Genomic DNA, 21,316 nt, shown 5'->3' with positions numbered 1-21,316 from the left:
TGACAGGTCATGTGATATGCAGGGAGCTGATGGGGAACCGTAACAATTTTAGCAGAAATCATGATATGTTAGCACAGGAGGTCTCAGTTTGAATTTTTGCTTATTTTCAGATAAATGATTTGTTGTTAACAGCTTAATATTTGCCATTTTGGATTTTATTTGGCTAAAAGTGTTTGAAAGAATCCTCATGAGGAAGCCTGTTCTGCCTTAATAAGCTTTCTGCAGTGCACCATGCCCACTCTGATCCTATGGCACTGCTCAACTGATCCAGTTCTCTCATGGCAGTCAGCATTGCGCAGAATTTTTTTTAAATAGCAAAAAAAAAAAAAAAAACAATTCTGTGTGCTTTTCTAACTATATAATATCTTCCCAGAATAGCTTTTAGACTGATAGTATTCATAGTCCTTGACCGAGTGAACCAGTATCAGGCTGAAATTATTGAAAGAGACTTTAAAGCACTTCTGTAAGTCACTCTGGATAAAGAAGTATGCTAAATGCTGTGAATGTGAAGTCTTCACAAAATCTTAGGTAACTCTGATGGCCACAATCATAGGATTCACATCAATCTTGCACTCAACAAACCCTTCACTGAACCCTTGTGCCTTGTGGATGGGAACATTTCCAAGTCAGAGACAGCAATCAAAGAGGACAGAAATACTTCATTCTTTTTCAGCCAGCAGGAAATCATACTGATTCCTAGTGATCCTTTCCTGTAAAGTGAATAGTGGATCCAAACCATGTTAGCGCATCCCCTGCCAGCATAATAGAGCTACCGGCTTTTCTTTTACCTTGTCATTCGTCTATATGAGTGTTTAAAGTAAGCCTGGACCTGACGACAGGCTCTGAAAGGTTAATGAATGGTCCAGCAGGAAAAGATTAGGTGTCTTGGTTCTAACCTAAATCCTTATAAGAAGATTCGGCACGACCCGAGGAGGAATCATTCAAACCTTGGCAGCATTTAAAATGATATATTAAATATCCCTCCAGCAAGATGGAGTCAAAGACTAGTAACTGGTTAGAAGGTGACTGTGTGGATTTATTGTGGCATTTGCAGTCTAATAAACTGAATGAAATTTCTTTTTTATGCATAGGCAGCATTCATTCCTGATATAACTATATTGTTCAGAGTTGAGCTATGCTCTCAAAATGAGGAATAAATATACACCAGAACGATGTGCAACGTCTGCAGTCTGCCTAAAACAGAGGTGTGTCTCAGTTACATGCAAGTGTGATCTGTTTTATTGTTTGACATTAGTCAGTCCAAGTCCAGCACCAGTTGAATCTAACCACACAAAAAGCAGTGCTTTTTTTAAAAACGATTTCGATTGTGAAAACAATAAAACAAACGTATAGAATGTAGATTCAAGATTCAAATTTTTTTTATTTGTCACAAACATAGTCATATGCAGTGAAAAGTGAAAAAAATGAAAATCTTGACTCCATAGTGCTAGCTAGCTACTTCCTGGTTAGCGGCTAATGCTAGCACTAGGGATTCTTTAACAGGTTATGTCCAGTAATTATTTTTTAAAGGAGAAAATCCTGACAATTCCACATATCGTGGGAGTAAATGAATAGAAGAAATTAAGATATTTGTTAAAGTATGCTAAAGCAAGTAGAACAGTTAAGTAGAAAATATATTTTATAAAAAAATATTAAATGTAAAACACACCCTTTTTTATTACCCACTTGGGGTCTAACAAATGTAAACTATTTAATTGCATTTTTGCAATTTATTTAGTTTCATTAAATCAATTTAATTTGTGCCAATTTCATTGATTACTCAATTTAATCAATATAATATTAAATTGTTTTGCATTTATTTGATTTATTAAATTTTTATAAAGTATTATTTTATTTATTATTTAACCAAGCAGGCATTTTATTTAAAATTGTTGTCAAAATGTAAAAACTGTTCAAATGTTGATGATCACAAATGTTAATAATAATACAAAACTGCATTAATAAAAGAAAATACATGCAATTTTATGTTTTGCATTTCTTCCCTCTAACTGTACTGCAATTGATCCGAACTGTGACAAAAACAGAGGAACGTACCAAATTGTGAATTTTGTGTTGACATTTGTGTCAACACAAAATCATAATTTCAGTACATAAATATTATACAAAAATTATAGTAATGTCAACATAAACATTTTCTTAAAATGAAAAACACTAACCTTTTTATTAATTTATGGTTGATATTTTTTGGTGCTTTCTTTAATGAAATGTGGTAAAGTTTTTATATCAAAGTGCACTTGATTCGCCATGGTTTAGTGAAACACTAATGATACATCACGAGAATGTAAATTCTGAAGGTAATTGAGACACTGGGCCATGAAGTCTATACCAATTACATTTCTTGGATGAAGTCAGCTGTTCTTTTTCTCACTGCGGTCGGTAAAACTACAGCACAGTCAAATATATGCTTCGTACCAGCTCGTGGGCACACTTTGGCACACTTTAGATCTACAAACGAGCAAACATCCTCACCAACCCACCCGACACAATGCACAGACTATAAAACATACATCACAGTAACACAGTTTTATCCATCCTCTGGGCTATTTATTAGTCTGTTCACAGAAGAACCCAATTTTAGTGTTTTGCAACACTAACGGCTTAAAAGCTCTGACATTTAGTTTTTAGATGTGATGTGGCCATTAGACCTGCTACATAATTACCTAATGGGCATGATTTGAGCTGTTAATAATGAAATACTTTTTTCTCTTTATTGCCTTACTTTTTCTGCTCTTGCACAATATTTATAGGGTTCAGAAATATAGTTTATACATTTGACTATTAATGCATTTCAATGTTGTTATGCTAATATAAGCAAAATTTGTTACAATTTTATAATACGTTTTATACCAGACTTTACTACCACATATGTGGTTCTTCCAAAAAAAGGCACACAATTGTTTAGGATGTCTATGGATGAGGTAGCATTACATTTTTCCCTACATCTAAACTAGCAGACCCAAACCTGCTCCAGCACGACAATGCCACTGTGCACAAAGTCCATTTACATATGGTCTACATAGGTTGGAAGATCTTAAGTGATCTGCTCCAGAGCTCCAACTTGAACCATATTAAACACCTTATTTAAATATTTTATTTTACTGTATTTGAGAGCGAAGAATAAATATTATTTCCTTTTTTGGTCTGATTATTATATTTTTTTACTGGTTTTAAAGTGACTGTGTTCATTCTGAAACCCTTTATCAGGCTTCTCAAGCATACATACTGTAAAACCCAAATTATTTGGAATCTTAAAATGTTCCTTTATTTTATTAGATTGTACTGACATTTTTTAACAAAATGTGTTCACAATAGAGAGCTTTAAGGGTTTGAAATATAGCTTTGAAATTGGTATGAAAACCAGACAATATCACACACTGCTTTACATTCATTGTGCTACTAGGATGAAATTTCAAAACTTAGCAAAATGGCAGTTTTGTTAAACCATGCAACTGCATAATCTAGCATTAAGTCACTAAAATTAAGTGACATAAGGATTTTATTACCTGATGTCAGTCAGCTGTGAGGTAAATATCTGCATTTTTATCAGTATAAAGCTTTCATCAGGATAATTGGTTTTACAAAGATGATCAAATTGACAATATGTATATTAAATTTCAATGTACATGTATTAATAAATTAATAAGTGAAAAAAAGGAAATTCTTTGAAAAGCTATGATGTGCAGGAGAATGGAAATTTGAACCATATAAATAATTTAAAAACATAATAGAACTAAAGTATTGAGACATCTGACTATTCCACCAATATGTTGTTCTTCCCCCCAAACTGTTAACACCAAGTTGGAAGCACACAAATAGATAGGATGTCTTTATATGCATTAGCATTATATTTACCCTTTTACATGAACTCCGAGACCCAAAACTGTTCATTAATGACAACATCTCTGTGTAGAAAGTGAGATTTATTTAGATATGGTTTACATGTACTGGAGTGGAAGATTTTGCAGCCTGCTATAGAGCTCTGATCTCAACACTATAAAACACTTTTGGGATGAACTGAAATGCTGACTGCACCCCAGGCCTTCTAATCCTACATCACAACTTTACTAACAACCTTGTGGATAAATAAGCACAAATCTCCACAAGCACACTAAAATCTAGAGGAACATCTTCCCAGAAAAGTGGAGGATATTATAACAGCACTAAATGGGGACTAAATGTGGAATGAAATGTTCAAAAACCTCATACAAATTTTATGGCCAGGTGCCCACAAACATTTGTCCATATATTTAAGTTGTCATTTTACTTTTACTACTTATATCTATTCAAAACCAAGTACTTTTAGACTTTTATTCAAGTCGAAATGAAAAAAGGAGTATTTTTTATGTTTACTGGAAGAATATTTTCCAGTACAGGAATGGTTTACTTTGTCCATCACCATGAATTTAGTTTTCATTAATTATGTGTGTTTGATATGTACTGTAGAATATTTTAAGAGGTTTTGCTAAATATTACATTTAATGAACTGTACTTCATTGCTTATTGTTCTTTATGTAACCATTTTCATTTCCATAACTGCTTTGAGTTTATCCTGCAATTCATTTCAGTAACTGTTTATATTCTTTATAATAACTCTGGGAGTGTGAAATCTTGCACAAATCTTAGGATATGTTTCTAATCACCTTTTAACCTATTTTTAACTTGATTCTTTTGCATATCAAGTATACTTCTGATTGCTTGTTACAGTTAAATTAAACAAAATAAATGAACTGAAAGCCCTCAACATCTGTCTCTAAGTTACTGCCATGATGGAGAAACCTCATGTGTAAGCCTTTCAAGTTTGAATGACAATAGCGAAAAAGAAAAGACAAAAACAAAGCTGAACGCTTTACAAAAAGTTAATCAACTCCCACACCAACTTGCTTGACTCCACACATAGCAGACAGATGCTTCTGTGATGTGGGACTGTGGAACTCAGATGTGGGAACTCAGAGTTTTTTGCTCCTCTACACGTTTGCTCATGCTTAAGGAAACAATGGCACATTTGCATAATATTATCGCATCCTTCTTAAAAACGTGTTAAAACTCTTTTATTATTTCCATAAACGAGTCACAGCTTTGGTTTTTGCAAACATAGTCGGTCATTTTTATTGATCAAAATTGTGTTGTTTGTTAGAAACAAACTCTTTCTCTCACACAGAATGATCATTAAATATGTCACCTATAAAAAATTATAGAATCATACACTTATATGTATTCATGCTGGAGAGAGAAACTAGAGAGATTATAATCACCTCTCGAGAGCACCTGTTGATACGGTTGGTACCGTTGGTACAGGTCAGTGGAGAGAAAGCACCTGTGTGAGGTAGACTCAATGGTGTGTGCTATAAGGTGGAGGGCTAAACAGGGTTCAGGACAGGTAAAGGGGCTCAGGAAGGAAGGCGCGTGGCCGGGGAGAAGGACACAAAGCAGAGGCAGGTAAAATAGCCCTCTCTCACCTCTGTTCCTGGAGTGTGACGTAGCATCCATACAAACTCCAACACTGCCATGAAGATAGCAACTAACAGGCCACACACCAGGACTACAAAGATCCCGCCGATGTTCTCCATGCCTAGACCTACCCAAGAAATACACACAAAAAAAAAAAAAAATTATTCACATTAATAGACAGACAGTGTCGATAGTTTAGCGGTCAGAGCTTCACCTTTGGCTCGATGGTCCTCCTCTTTCGGACACTTCCCACCATCCCACCATTTCCTTTTTAGAATCTCCAAGCGGTTCTCTTCCTGCAGTCTGAGGATGGCCAGGTCAAACTCATCCCTGTACACAGAACCTTTAAAAAAAACACAGAAGGTATTTATACAAGCTCAAACAGACTAGAGCGACTGTATTTTAACAAATTTTTTTCCAGTATAATATAGCTTCTAAACACTTTTAGGCAGAGCAGAATTATTATCCTTAACAAAAAAGTACCTTCACTAATTGTGCTAAATAAAAGCTGTGAAAATGTATATCTATTGTATAAGCTTTTGATATTTTGTTAAAAGAAAAATCACCAAAATGATCTGCTTGAATGGAAACAAGAAATTCTACAACCATGACTTCCTGTTTTTCCAAGGGTATAAATATGAGGTAACACATAGACCAAATTCCCTTAGTCATTCTTCACAATGGCTTATACTATCGGATATCATTGTGATGTGCGGAAAAAAGGTTGTTATGCTTCCCAAAATGGATATAAGAAAATCACACTTTCTTGTATTTTCTATCTTTCTGATTTGTTTTTAACAAAATATCAAAAGGTTAAACAATAAAAACTCTGACTACAGCTTTCTTTGCTCATATTTAACAAGGGTGCCAATATTAGTGTATGGCATTGTAGTATAAAATAAACACTATATACAATGATAATTTATTTATTTATTTATTTTTTTAAACTAATTAACACACTACTTGCCTTTCTGCTAGGAATATTTTCATATGAACCTTTTCAACAATCTTATGTATGCAATACATTTTTCACAACCCTAATTTCTGAAAAAGTTTCAGGTTCAACAAAAAAACTTTATTGTTGATTTCATATGACCCGATTTGAGCTTCCATACATATTCCCGTGTTCTCATCAGGAAGGCACTCAGAAAGACACTCAGGAAGACACCAAAGAACATCAAAAAAGACAGATGTTAGTTGACCTGAAAATGTCTAGGATAGATATAAAAATATACACTGATGCATTGTGGGTGCTTTGCAGCAAAGGTTCTTAGGGCATTTGTAAAGATTTTGAAATTTTTCTACCAACACGAAAACCTGGTTGTCTCTGCCAGGCCGTTAATTCTTCTAAAGCCTATAACAAACACTCCCAATTCAATGGATGGTGAAAAAAACGTGTTTACATGGTTTAATAAACACAAAATCAATATTTTGCAATGACCATGAGCTCTACTGAAATCCTGTTGTAGAAGGATGATAGAATAGAGGAGTTTTCCAAGATCCTTGTACGCATGTTATTCAATCTTGTGGAACATTACAGTTAATATTAATTTCATATCTAATCTCTACTAAATAAAAGCTGCGAGGAATATGAATCATTTTGCTATGTTTTAACCGAATATTGTAAAAATAGTGTGTTGAAATCTATTTAGATCATATCTTGGACAGCATCATTAAAATGTTACTGCACATTGTATTATATAATTGCATATATTTTATATTTAGCTATTTCATTTCTTTAAAAAATAAAAATAACAGAAAATAATAGAACTATATTCTTGTCTTAAATTTTAGTGTGTGTTTATTTTACACACACACACACACACACACACACACACACACTTATATATATGAAAGGACTTTTTACAAAAAAAAAACAAATATTTTACTACTTTGTTTATTTAACAAGGGGCATTGTCATGCAGTGTCCCAGACTTTTTTCCCCTTTTGCTTAATCTAGAAGACATGTTCCAACTTCACAATGCCCCTGTGAACAAAGAAAAATCCATGAAGATATGCTTTACATGGTTTGGGGTAGAAGATCTCCCGCTATAGAGCCCTATTGAACACCTGGGATGAATTGGAACACTGACTGCACCCGAGGCCTTCTCACCCCACCTACATTGGTACCTGACTTTACTAACACCATTGTGTCAAAATCTCCACCATCACACACCAAAATCTAGTGGAACATCTTCCCAGAAGAATGGAGGGAATTATCAGAGCAAATTGGGACTCAATGTGTAATGCGATACTTAAACAGCACATACAATAGTTGACCAGGTTTGACAACATTTTCATATAAGGGTGCCAATAATTCTGGCTGTAAATATAAAGCAAAATTCTTCTTCTTACCCACAGGCATTCCAATGCCATAGCCCTTGGTGTCCAGCAGACCTCCGATTTGTGTGAGGTTGCAGTTACGCTGCCTGTAGTACTCGTTCATGGTGCTCTCTAATAGGTAGGCGTAATTGGAGTTCAGTACACGGGCGATGCCTTCTTCTGTGCTCTTCACAAATACACTGGGCTGCTTGGAGTGCATGAAGTTCCACATGCGCTGGTATGTCTGGTAGCGCGAGTTCTGAACAGAAAGGCGATAAAAAAACATCCATTTCTGATGGGTTTGCATTCCTGCCTTTTCACAGCCCTACATGCTTGTATATTCATTGCAGCTTGTATAGTTATGCAGTATGATAGATGAAACTAATCAAACACCTGAAAGCCGACTGACGGTCTGGAGTGTGTGAGATAAAGCTGGAAAAGAGCAGGAAAAAAACACGATGCTGCCTTGGAAAAAATCACATTAAGAGGATGAGTCTTCTCTAGGGAGAAAGATGTTGAATGGTGTTGACGCTAAGCCAGAAAGCAGACAGAGCAAAGCAGGTTTGAGCAGCTCTGACATGTCTGACAAGCCTGCTGACACGCCATCGATTCTGGCATAGGCTTTCTTGTTAACGTCTTTTGTCCTTGGAGAACAAATTACCTGGAAGAAGGTCATGGTGGAGCCACCGTGCATGGTCCCGTACTCAATGGCTGTCTGATCTGCCAGATCATCCACAGACTCGATGGGGACGTCCATCCTCTGGACGGTGAGAAAAGCAGCCAGGTTGGCCGTGTAGGAAGAGATGATGATAAGCGTGAAGGCCCACCTGTACATCAAATAACCGAAAGCTAGAGATAAGGGAAAAGACTGGAGCATTATCTGACATCAGAAGAACTGACAACTGTATGATGAGCCTAAATGCACCCTATGCTCGAACAAATATCCCTGGCTTCGCTTTTATTCTCCACTGACCCTAATGTGTAGAAGTCAGAAAGGTCTGGGCAAATTACTGACCAAAAAAACGTGGCAGGGAAACAGACCAGCAAAGTAAAGGAGTGGATGTATTGCTTTCATCTAACATGAGTGGTCACTGGGGTTATAAAAAAGAGAATGAGAGGGAGAAAGAGAAAGAGGAAGTAGTTCTCACCATACTCCACTGACACAACGTGTAGAAAGAGCTCGTGGAGCAATAGTGGAACCTTGCTGCATGAAGCCACCTACTGGGAACCAAAAACTGTTCCCCAAGGAGTACTGATTTATGAGGAGACTACAGCGTCCCTTCAGGCAGGGGTGTGGATTGTACCATTCGTAGGGGGTCAACCTGTACTCCAGGACAGAGAGACAGAGTAGAAAAAAAAAAGAATTTAGGAAACAGGGAAAGGAACTTTTAACAGTTGACAAAGCATGAAGTCATGAAGTCACTTATGGTCTCTGGTGACTTTACAACCTGTTTTTTTTAAAGTCTCAGTGGAGGAGTGTGAAGTACACATGCTTGCTTAAGATCGATGGGGAAATAATGACCTTCTGAGTGTGCTGCTGAGAGGAGTATGCCACCAAGGCTCTTTAAGTGACACACAGGTGCTGTTTGCATTACAGTAAAAACATCGAAATATATTATTTGGAGTATTTGACAATTCTGTATATATATATATATATATATATATATATATATATATATATATATATATATATATATAAAACAAAAATAGTCTGGCGGCTGAAAATAAGTCAGAATACAATTGTCTGGGCAAAGATCCAATAAATAAAAATGTTGGCTGGTAAAACATGCAGGCAAGAAAGAGGTCACAGAATTTCATCTAATATGAAACCTTATGAAAACCTCATAAAAGATCAGCAACCAACCAAAATGTAATGCAATGCAAAGAGCTGTATTTAAAACAAACGGCATGTATCCCTTTAGTATTTTCTTTATTGTTCAAAGCAGATCCTTTACATGTCTCAGTGTGGAGCTGAATATTTACCTGGCTACCAGAAAAAGCACACAGCTAACTGCTAGATATGCCAGCAACATGAAGAGCCAGACCCCTGGAGAGAAGGGATCCAGGAAGGAAAAATATCCCGGTCTTCTTCCCTAAAAGAGACAAAAGGATTAGAATGCAGGTCTGCACACACTTTTTTTTTTTTAGAGAATGCGCATTGCTTAATTATTATTATTTTTTTTATTACTTTTATATATATATATACTTTTTATTATTCCCTGTCTGAAAGCCATGCTGTGCTACTGTGTCACAATAGTTGCTAGAATATTTGATGAGGGAAAAAATGTTAATACCATGCTTATTTGTACTAGGGTTGTTCCAGTGATAATTGTGTTAATAATCAATATTTTCTCATCCATTTGTTCGACTGGCCTCTCAGTATCTAAAAAATAAGCACAATAAAGGGGAAGGGCATGGATGCCAGTGAACCCGCTGACACTCCCTCACAGCCAGTTCTATTTGAGGATCTTTTGGAAGTGGTGCCTCATGCTGTCGACAAGCTCGAAATCGCTTGGCCAGATGAGAATCAGAAGCAGTGTGTCCCAAGCAAGCTGTACAAGCGTTTATTTTTGCTTTTTTTTTTTTTATTTCATGGGACCTGAGCAGGCTCTGGTCATGGAACAAGAAGTACACACTCTCTTAAGGAAGGAGGCCATCAAGGTGGTCCCTCCATGAGACAGAGAGTCCGGGTTCTATAGCCGGTACTTTATAGTTCCCAAGAAGAACGGGGGTTTGCGTCCCATTCTGGATCTACATCAGCTGAACTGCTCACTATTGAGGCTCATGTTCAAGATGCTCACCCTCAAGCAGGTTGTGTCTCAAATCAGACCCAAGGACTGGTTTGCCACGATTGATCTGAAGGATGCTAACTTCCACATATACTTCGCACAAGAAGTTCCTGAAGTTTCAGGGCCGAAGCTTATTAATATCACGTCCTTCCATTTGGCATTGCAGTTCTGAAAAGAGTTTGCTGGGATGAAGTCTATCTCCTCCTGGTGACCCCGCAGTGGCCGGGCAAATTATGGTTTGCAGACCTGGTAGCTTTTCTCGAGCAACCTCGTTGGGAGATTCCTCCAAAGAGGGATCTTCTCTCTTAGGCATGGGGCACCTTGGTTCACCTTTGGAGGTTATGGCTGTGGTTCCCCCATCAGGCATCCTATCCTCCTTCTTTTCAGGTCCCTGACCAGGAGAAGCTTAACCGGCGTCCACAGGACGGAGCTGTGGAGAAAGTTGGAGCAGCTGTTTGTCTGCTATGGTCCCTCTAAAAAAGGGCTCGCAGACCCTCAGCAGGTGAATTGTGTATTCTATCTCATCTTGTTATGAATCCTCTGGTCTCCCTGGGGTCAGAGCTCACTCCACTCGGAGTGTGGTGGCCTCTTAAAGCCTGGTCCTCTGGAGCATCTCTCCAAGACATTTGCAACACTGCGGGCTAGTCCACCCTGCTGACCTTTGTCAGGTTCTAAGTGACCTTAAGGCCACTCCCAACTCCTCCGTCTTTCGGCTTAGCTGTGCCTATTCACAGTAGGCAGGGACTGGTCAGTCTGGCAGTATTGTACTCTCGTTCCCAAAGCGTTGTTGACACAGCTCAAGGTTTGGTTACGTATGTAACCCTGGTTTCCTGAGGGACCGAGATGCTGCATCTCCAGGCCACACTCTCTGCATCACTGCAGCACTTCCTTCCATTGCAGAAGCAAGCATCATCTCCACCGCATGTGCTTTTATGGCCTCCTGGTTGTCTCCCTGAAAAATCTTAAGTGGACTTCTATGAAGTGCTGACTTCAGGCACCCGAAGCATCCTCACCCTACATCAGTACCTGACATTACTAAGACCCTTGTGGCTAAATGAGCACAAATCTCTGCAATCACACTATACAATCTAGTGAAACATCTTCCCAGAAGAGTGGAGGTTATTACAAAAAGCAAACATCCTATGGTCGGTGTTCACAAACCTTTGTCCATACGGTGTTTTTAAATTTGAGATTAAATTTGAGTCAGTCATAATATTGTCTTTTAAGATTGTCCATACAGAAAACATCTAATTTCACAAACCATGATGAATAATAGAGACACAATTAACAAATAATCATTTTATTGCCATGGTATCTTTAAGCAATTACATATAGTGTGTGCAAGTTAGCTTTAGAGAACACCTTTGTTATGTTACTAAGACATGACTAGAGGTGTAAAAAGGTTTACAAAATCTTGAGTTGTTATATCTAATATCAGGATCTGAAGAAAGTATGTAAGTGGTACATGTTTTTGGCATGGTATTATTAGAAATACACAAATCATATAAATCACTTTAGAAAATAAAAACTATATAGTATATATACTATATAGTTTATAGAGTACACTTACACTTCACTTCAACAAGGCTAGAAAATAGAAATCTCTCCACAGTACAAGTGTAAAGGCATGGGTATGGGTGCACAACAACACAACCAAACACAGTAAAACAAGCACTGGAAAATCTGAAAAAATAAAATGGAATTAATTTGCTGTTAATGTGTGTAAATTCTGCATACATTGTTTGGAATTCTGTTTTTATTTTCTTTAAATATTTGTACTTAAATGTTTGTTTTTATATTTTATCTATTTTTATAATGCTACTGTTATGTACTGACAAGATTTTTCCACTCTTAATTTATTTATTTATTTTTATTCTTTTTTGATGTTCTGGACAGTTTGGCTAAGCAATTAACTAAATGTTGTACAGTGATTGCCCATGTAATTTTATTGCATGAAAACAATCATGGCAAATTGTGACAGCATTTGACTAGTATATCAATTAGGAGCTATGAAGAGAGTTTAGACTGTAATTGTTGCAATTGCTAGGGCTTACTAGGAATCTTTCATTTTCATGAACAGTTTTGCACTCAGTTGTCTATTATTGAACATTTGATAAACCTAATAATGGTGAAACTATTATATATACACATTTGGTGTCATGCAGATGGGGACAGGTTCCCTTTTAAGTTTAGTTCCTCTTCTTCCTAATCTTGCAGGGAGATTTTTCTTGCCACTGCTCATTAGGGACAAATTCATGAATATTCACTAATCTACAGTATTTATTTCTGTAAAGCTGCTTTGTGATGATGCCCATTGTTCTAAGGTGACAAGGTTTCAGAAAGACTGACCATGAAAAGTGCAGTGTAATTATTATTATTATTATTATTATTATTATTATTATTATTATTATTATTTCCTCCTCCTTGCCAAAAACACTTTGAGCACAACCAGAAGCAATTACATGGAAAGGAAAAAAGCAGGAAGCCTCTGCGCAACAGTCAGAACTAATTAGCCGGATTGTCCTACAGGTGAAAACAGGCGACAACAACAAAGCAGAAGGAAGTAACCGTCTGAGAGACCAACGTCTAATTTATACAGACAACTTGTAGGTGTGGCTGGAAATAGAACCGGCACTTTAAAGCGCAAAACATGAAATGTTTAGCCTGTGACACAAATTCACAGGAAAGTTCCTGAGCCTTGGGCATGAAAATGATACATATCTATGGAAAGAAAAGGAACATGGGATGAAATAATTAAGCACTTCCCATATTAGTATAATTGCGTGATATAAGTGTCGAGTCAAAGACAGTGAGAGTGGCAATTATGCTTTGAGTCGGAAACACGCCATAGCTGTCAGTGATTATTCTCGCTACACTGTTATTAAACAGCTACATTAAGGCACAGAGAAATGATCTAAAGGCAGTGTAAAGTGCCAGATCGCCCTATTTTTTTTTTACACTGGCACAATAATTGTATTGTTGTGCAGCACAGGGGGAGCTCGCATATGTCTGTTGACTGAAATTCAGCACTGCGAGCAGGCAATCTGCTGCGAACAGCAATCTGCTGCGAGTGGAAAAAAGAAAACGCTTTGTTTACAGCCCTAGCGCTAAACTCTGGGTTTGAGTTTACACAAAGGCACAATCAACACAGTGCAGCAGCACTGCAGCAGCAGGAGTCAGCTGGAATGGGTGGTGAAAAAGAAAACGAGCGCGTTGCTCGTTTTGCGTGAGCCGTGAACCTCGTTTTCGCGGTTGAGGAGCACTCGGCTCTCGACAACGCTCAAACACTGTGCTCTGTATCAGAACGCCGAGCTTAAGAAACCAAGATTGATAGTGACGCTTTGGCCACTTTTCATGCCAAGCAGCTAGGAGCAAATTCAAGGCCGGTCGGCCCTCTCAGCATTTGTTAGCGCATTTTACTTCAGCTGCATGTGCCGGAGGTACTCTTCGCAAATGTACTCTTCGCAAATGTGTTTTCCATGATAAGTGCTGCCTTGGTGTGTCAAAATAAACGCCTGCACCAGTGTCAGCTGTGTAATGCAGGCAGGAATGCGTGGTTAACACTCTTCCATCACGATCTCCTACAGGGCTATAACACTCCAGGTTTTGTAAGTGGCTTAGGAGATTTTTGCTTTTCTTCTACTTCTTTTTCTTATATAGATATAGTGCCAACACTGTTTTATTAAATGATAAAAAGGTTACAGCCTAGACCTTGTTGCTTTGTGCTAAAGCAAACAGGTATAGGCAGGAATAGCTGTGAAACAGAATCACAGATCCCTAGAATAAATGCTCGCCTACTCTCTGTGCAGTAGGAGTTCGGGCATCTTGTGTTTTTTTTTTTTATTCTTTTTCTTTTAGAAAGTAAGGCTGCTTTTACCTCCATTAGGGACAGTTCATGAGAGTGCCATTGCTCCCTGGGCAACTCTATAATCGTAATTGTGCTAATTAGTCAGTTATTTATTCAGCCACATCCTATACTTTACCTTCCTGCAACCTAGTCCTGCGAGACTTCACTGTTACCGCACACACAAGTGGACTTAACCCTGTGTGCTGAGCTGCTAATTATTTTCTCATAATTTCTACAATGTTAATCTCATTCCCAAATGCCTAAAGTTCAAGGCAATTATGACCTGAAATAAAACATGCTTACTGCAAATAAGAAACCCAAGATCTAATTTCACTTCCTCCTGTGAACTTCATGTGTGAAAACATGCCTATTTTTTTCTACATTTTGTGCAAACATCTTTGATAAAGGTAAACTATATTGGGCACTACAGAATCAACTTCTGCCGCTAATGACGTTCTTCATTCAGTGAGAGGAGTCTACATAGTGCTATTAAATCTTATAAAGAATTTTATTAGAGCTTTGACTACAGCAACATTGAATTCTCAATTCTGATTGGTCAAAGGTGTTGATTTATTTGACATACAAGTTCGGCTTTGGTGCACCGCATATGTTTATATTAAAGCGTTCCACCTTGTTAATTAATGTTGGTGCCGTGGGGCCACCAGTTTATAACTAATTAATGAACTTAAGTAATTTTTTAAGTATGTATATTTTAATAGATTATTTATATTTTGGACAATTAGTAGTTCCCTGCATTTTATTGCATTTTACATCTGCACATTTAAAAGAAACATACTGTTGTTGTGTTAACTCTGTCTGTAAACCTGTCCTGAGACACAAATATGCATGAAGTACAGGTACTCTCAATAGACAAAAGGAATAAACCGAATAAATAATTAAAATATAGTTCTCAGAGGTTAGTTCTTTTACTTTTATAGTACAATAAGAAGCAAAAACTTTGAAGTGAAATTAGAGCATGAGATTTATATATTCTTACTCGAGTACAGCAATGGTACACTTCATCCACTGCTGTGTGGAACAAGTGAAGCTAACCATCTTTTCAAACACCTGCACAAACTGGTCATATGTCAACGGGTGGCATCACACACTGGGGGGGATTTTTTCTTTATCCACCCACTTCTGCATACATGAGCTTACAGATGCCCAGAACTAACTGACAACTAAGAGAGAGTATTACATCCCTCCCACTCACACATCACAGCCAATTTTGCTCTCTTGGACTCACAGTCACATGTGGCTGTAGCCAGCGTGATCTCCGGATGACAGTGTGAAGGCTTTCCTATGGTGAAAAACTGTCTGACTGTTGAAAAGACCATGAAATATCAGTTAATAATTCAGTCGCTGAATACTTAATACAGTATAGTCCCTGTGAAGGTATTTACTGTGATTTGAATTACAACTTGTGCTCTAATTTGAACATTCAGCTTGTAGAATTCAACAGTGTTGTTGTGTAAATGGCATACTTGGTTTTGATGTTTTCGAAAATGTACAAACAATTTTCATAATCTTTAAACATTCACTATGACACTGTATTATGTGGCATTTCAAAGCCAGCTGTTAAGAAAATGTTATTACTGTTGATAATACTTAATAATCTCTCTCTATCAAGATCTCGAGCTACACTTGCACCAGAGAAACCTATGACCCTGTAACCTTCTGCTCTCTGGACCTGCCTGTTGCATCCTGTTTCCCTTCTTCTGGATAAAGTTCTCGTAAATTGAGGCTGATTTCTCCTGCTGAGGATTGCTCCACACGAACAGCCTAAAGATACATGAAATTACTGTAGATGGCTCAATTTAAGAACTTGTTTTAGACTGTAATCAAACATACACAAACAGTTTGCTGCAATGGCTTAGGACAACAATTGTCATAAACAATTGTTTATTTTGCATTCAAGTGAACCTTAACATTAATACAACTATATGAATAGACATTTTATGAATGGGCATTCTGTGTTACCCCGGTGACCATGGGTTCCCTTTTCAAATCCCCTATGTTTCTTAACAATTTATTTCTGTAGATCTTTGTGTGACAATATTGTTAAAAGTGCTATAGAAATAAATCTAAATTGAATGATTAGTGTCAGCAGTATTCCAAACCTGGTTAGCAAAACTGTGTACTCAGCCTTGTGCAAAATGGTTATTATCTATAGGCAGTTTTCGAACAGTGACTCCTACATACAGCTCACATCGCACACTTCATTCTGTACGCACTATAACACGGCACATTGAACACCAGGGTTGATGAAGCAGCATTCCTCAGCATGTAATTCGAGCCACATTTGATTCCATTTTCTACCGTCATTGATCACCTGCAAAATTTCATTTTAAGCTCAGAATAAGGGTGGGTAAAAGGAAAAAAAAAATTGGTGGATCTGTGTAGGAATCATAGGAAGCAAAAATCAATAGCAATCGGATTTAGATCTAAATAAGGGCAGATGCGGCAAGGCACTTGGCTATCGAATGGAACTGCGGAGCTGCTGGAAAAGACAGGTAGATTTTCGAAAGGCCAAAGTGAAGCAGAGGATACTGAAGGAAAACTGAGTCACTGAATCACTCTACAGTGTGCTAGAGCTACTTTAATCTCTTCATCTCACCCTTATTTATTTGTGTCAGACCCACATGACATGTAGCTTCTGTCATCCTTATACCGCTTTCACTTTCTCTGTTTGCTTCTCTTTGCTTGAATCGCTTGCTCTATCTCTGTCTTTTCCAGTTGTCCTCAATCAACGTTTTTTTACACACACATGCACACACTGCCTGTCTATTTCACCCTCCCTTTCTTTACTCTTTAACTGACGCTGTGTGTTTCCTGCAGTGGGGTGCTGTAATGTATTAGCATGCAGGCCGTTCTGATTATCAAGGACAGGTGTAGTCTCTTAGAATTTTATACGTATTACTGAACACAGCCATATTCCAAGAAAGCATTACAAGAGAAAATCTTTCATCAGCTAGACAAGCCAAAGCGCTTCTCTTCTTTGCGCCACAACGACTAATGCAATCTGTAGTGTGCAACGTGAGGTGGCATGGGCAGAGTCTCACTGTAGCATCCTTACCAAATGCACTCTGTACATGATACTAATCCCCAGTGTCATGAAGGGCTTGGAGAAATCAATGACCTTCTCTCGCTCAGCTGTGATGGTCAGCCCAGCCACGGCTAGATCCGCCTTCTGCAAAAAAATAGTTAAAATCATTATGTAGACATGGATTTATATATATAGGACACAATGACAAAATGTTAAAAATATATCTGAGCCAAATAAATATGTTTGCTTGAATAAACATGCTACAATAACTTGAAATAATGTGATTTTTTTGCATAGCAGGATATCAGCAGTGTATTTTTCTTCTTTTTTTTTTGGTGAAGGGCAGGCTGTCATGATAAATTACTTGACACAGTATCTAGGGCTGCTGGGCATAGTGTTGAAGCTTAGCCCAACTAATAAAAGCAAACTGAAAAGTACATCTGTGTGGGATTTTCCACTCCCAGAGGTGAGCCTACAAGCCTCAGCTGCTCTTCTGCTGCCCTCCACTGCAGGGATAAGCGGATTGTGGATCTCACATCCTGAAAAGTGGTATCTGGACTATAGTTTACACTCGTTGTTTCAGCCAGTAGTGTCTTGATTTTTACACAAAGGGTGTAACAGGGCTTTGTTGATGTTGAGAAACTTTTGTTTCTAGAAAGCCAGACTGCTATTTGGCTGCAACAAAAACCTTACAACATTGTTGGGCTCAATATAAATGGCCATGGCACAGAGAGAAAAACAAAATCTGGTGATGCTCTTTGTTCAGTCATGTAGCCTGTTAAGTTATTAAAATTATGCCTTTGTGTATAAGTTTGTGTCTTAGATGTGTATTATATTCTATATGTATTATTCTATTCTAAGATCTTCGTAACACTGGCCTATAGTTTCTATAATTGCAATTAACACAAAGCTTTATGCTAGGAAACAAGCACGCAATACACTATGTACAAAATTATAAATTATATGGCCAACAGTTTGCGACCACTACAAGGCCAAAACCTGTTTCAGCAAGAAAATGCTTTCATGAAGACATGATTTGCTAAGACTGGCGTGAAAGAACTCGAATGTCCTGCACAGAGCCTTGACCTCAACCCCACTGAGCCCTGAAATGGACCACCCCCTGCCTCCTCACCAACATCAGTGTCTGTTCTCACAAATGCTCCTGTGGATGAACTGACAAATTTCCACAGTCATGCCCTAAATTTAGTCTAAAGACTTTCCAGAACAGAGGAGGTTTTTATAATGGCATCTGGAATCTGGAATGGGTTGTTCAAAAATGAATAACTGTGATAAATATGTCCACAAACGTTTGGAGATATATATCTCCAAACGTTTATATATATATATATATATATATATATATATATATATATATATATATATATATATATATATATATATATATATATATATATATATATATATATATATATATATATATATATGCATGCAATTTTTCGTTGTCGTGAGACGATGACTTTGGTGAAGGTTGAAAAGTTGAAATATGACAGTGCTACAGTAATTAACCATAAATGTGAACCAGTTGTAAACAGTCATATGACATAAAACAAGAAATGCATGGGGCTGATGGGAATGTATTTCTGTGATGAACTGATTTATTTTTCTTTAAGGGACTGATGCATGTAGAAGCTAGGTGTAGTGTTATTGGATTAAAAATAAATCTTTTATTTAAAAAAACAAAGAAAATGAAAGTGCAGGAATTTAGATTTCTATATCACAGTGTACGTTTGTCAGAAAATATCATAAGATGTCAACATGGGCCTATATTATGTGTGTTAAGGGTATACAGTATAAAACTGTCCTCAAGGTTAATCTTATCCTATTTTTATATTGTAAATATAGTAAAAATATTATATTGCACATTCTGCTTTGTTTAATATAGTTTTTAAATGTGTAAAAAGGTATACTGTTGTGCTTTTTTCATATAATTTACACATCGCATCTACACAAAAAAGTTATTATTTTATACTAAACCATATTGCTTGCTACCAGTTAGTGCTGTTTTAGTTACAAAAAGGGGGTGAGTTTAATTAGATTTGACAACTTTTGGTTCAGAAAGGTGGCATTGTTGTGACTGACTAAACGAATAAACATATAAACATAAATATATATATATATATATATATATATATATATATATATATATATATATATATATATATACATATTTCCCGCTTGAGCTCAAGTTAAATTCATGTTTTCTGGTTGTTTTCTGCTTCATTTCAGGGTTTGTGTTTTACATTTACACATATAAAATATATGTCTATATCAGCATCCCCTTCCTTCTTCATTACAGAAGAGGAAACAGGTTTATAACCTCTAGTGAAATAAAAGAATCAAATGAGAAAAACAACAAATCCTCATTCCGAGTAAAAGTAATATTAATTGAATAAAGCAGCTGAAATATCCATCCTGATCTTCTGTTCTACATTAATATTGATTAGTGCTACATTGTGCTCTTCAAAGCACAGAGAATTACATGACTGATTGTGTATGCGGTTAAACAATTCACTGCGATACTCTTTCTTCACTCTGCCACACTTTTACGACTTTGAGTCAAGCTTGGATTGATTGATTTTTTGCCCCCACTATTCCTTCTTTGTGGCAAAGTCACTGCTATCTGTGTTGAATAATGCATTTAGTTTCGGGTCCCGACGTGGCATTTCCGATTCCTTCGGAGACGTGTTCTTTTGCAGGCTGTTCCTAAAAAAATTACTCTCCAACATGCAGAAAAAGTCAGGCTAAGCTTGGTGGCTGGACAAAGATTGTGTAATTATCAAAACAAAAGGATTGTCCCAACATTTATTATACTATATGATACTGCTGTCTTTCATCCTGGAGTGTTTGGCATTGAGACAAAAGCACATGCCAGTTCAGAAGTTCAGAGCAACTAATCCATGTGACAAAAATTAGTCTGAAGTTGAATAAAGTATCATACAAAGGCACCTTTACACCCCCTTCTACTCAGCTGCCATTGTTTCATGGATATGTGTGATACAATGAAATTTAGTGGGCATCTTGAAGGTCAGTTCTGTAGAACATATATCAATGGAACGAACTGGGACAATAATATGAGGCGGCACTCTTTTCTTTATTTTGCTAATGGCTTTGCCCTCCATTAGCCTGCGGAATTGAGACAGATAACTTAAAAAAAAAAAAGAAAGAAGCCATTCCGCCTCTTCAAACTAAGAGCAAGAACTCTACAAAAACTTCACTTTCCAACTCCCCAAACACACCAGATCACCTTAATGCTTTTAACTCCTGTTAAAATGATACAATGCCCTGCAGAGACCTGACAAACAAATCCAAAAAAAAAAATGAAAATACTTAAATAAATCAAATAGCTTAATGTGACTGCTTTTTAAATGAGTAACAGCAATGTTGAAAAGGTCAACAGCTTCGAATGGAATTTACAGCATATGAAATTTCTATTGAGCATGGGTTAGTGGGTGTCGGAACAGGATTAATAGACTTCATGCTTAACTGAATCTGTGTGGGTGTCTGTTAAGGACTCGGAGGGCTAATTGAAATTCATTAGGGAGCAACCCGTGCCTGAGAGGAAAGAGTAAACATGGTTATCGCTTGCTTTATCGGCCTCTGATACTGGGAAGTTTAGCAGCTTTTAATTTCGGTAACCCTGTTTGATTTGCCAAGTTGACACGATGGCATTGGGACATCTGGGAAGTAAAAAAAGGTTGACTGCAATACGACAAAAGGAAGTTAAGCCATTTGCTTTTGTTTGCATGTATACAAGGGTCACAGCAGTGTACAGTATCCACAAGCCAATGACAACAAGCACCTGAACCACATATCATTTAGAGC

General features: G+C 37.1%; 1 protein-coding gene across 5 annotated transcripts in view; it reads right to left on the bottom strand.

Moving 5' to 3' along the window:
• grik4 (glutamate receptor, ionotropic, kainate 4) overlaps nucleotides 1-21,316 on the bottom strand; it is a 439,025-nt gene that overhangs the window by 24,225 nt on the left and 393,484 nt on the right. For all 5 annotated transcript variants that reach the window (XM_046863059.1, XM_046863058.1, XM_046863061.1 and 2 more), the window contains 7 exons: nucleotides 17,504-17,617; nucleotides 9,775-9,884; nucleotides 8,940-9,113; nucleotides 8,453-8,618; nucleotides 7,825-8,050; nucleotides 5,684-5,812; nucleotides 5,478-5,596 (listed from right to left, as the gene is read on the bottom strand). In XM_046863059.1, the coding sequence (XP_046719015.1) occupies nucleotides 5,478-5,596; nucleotides 5,684-5,812; nucleotides 7,825-8,050; nucleotides 8,453-8,618; nucleotides 8,940-9,113; nucleotides 9,775-9,884; nucleotides 17,504-17,617 (1,038 nt within the window). The remainder of the gene's footprint in view (nucleotides 1-5,477; nucleotides 5,597-5,683; nucleotides 5,813-7,824; nucleotides 8,051-8,452; nucleotides 8,619-8,939; nucleotides 9,114-9,774; nucleotides 9,885-17,503; nucleotides 17,618-21,316) is intronic.

Source organism: Silurus meridionalis, chromosome 12, assembly GCF_014805685.1.
Source record: "Silurus meridionalis isolate SWU-2019-XX chromosome 12, ASM1480568v1, whole genome shotgun sequence".
Lineage (NCBI taxonomy): Eukaryota > Metazoa > Chordata > Actinopteri > Siluriformes > Siluridae > Silurus > Silurus meridionalis.
The sequence above is the reverse complement of the archived record's forward strand: the minus strand, read 5'-3'. Positions and strand labels throughout refer to the sequence as shown.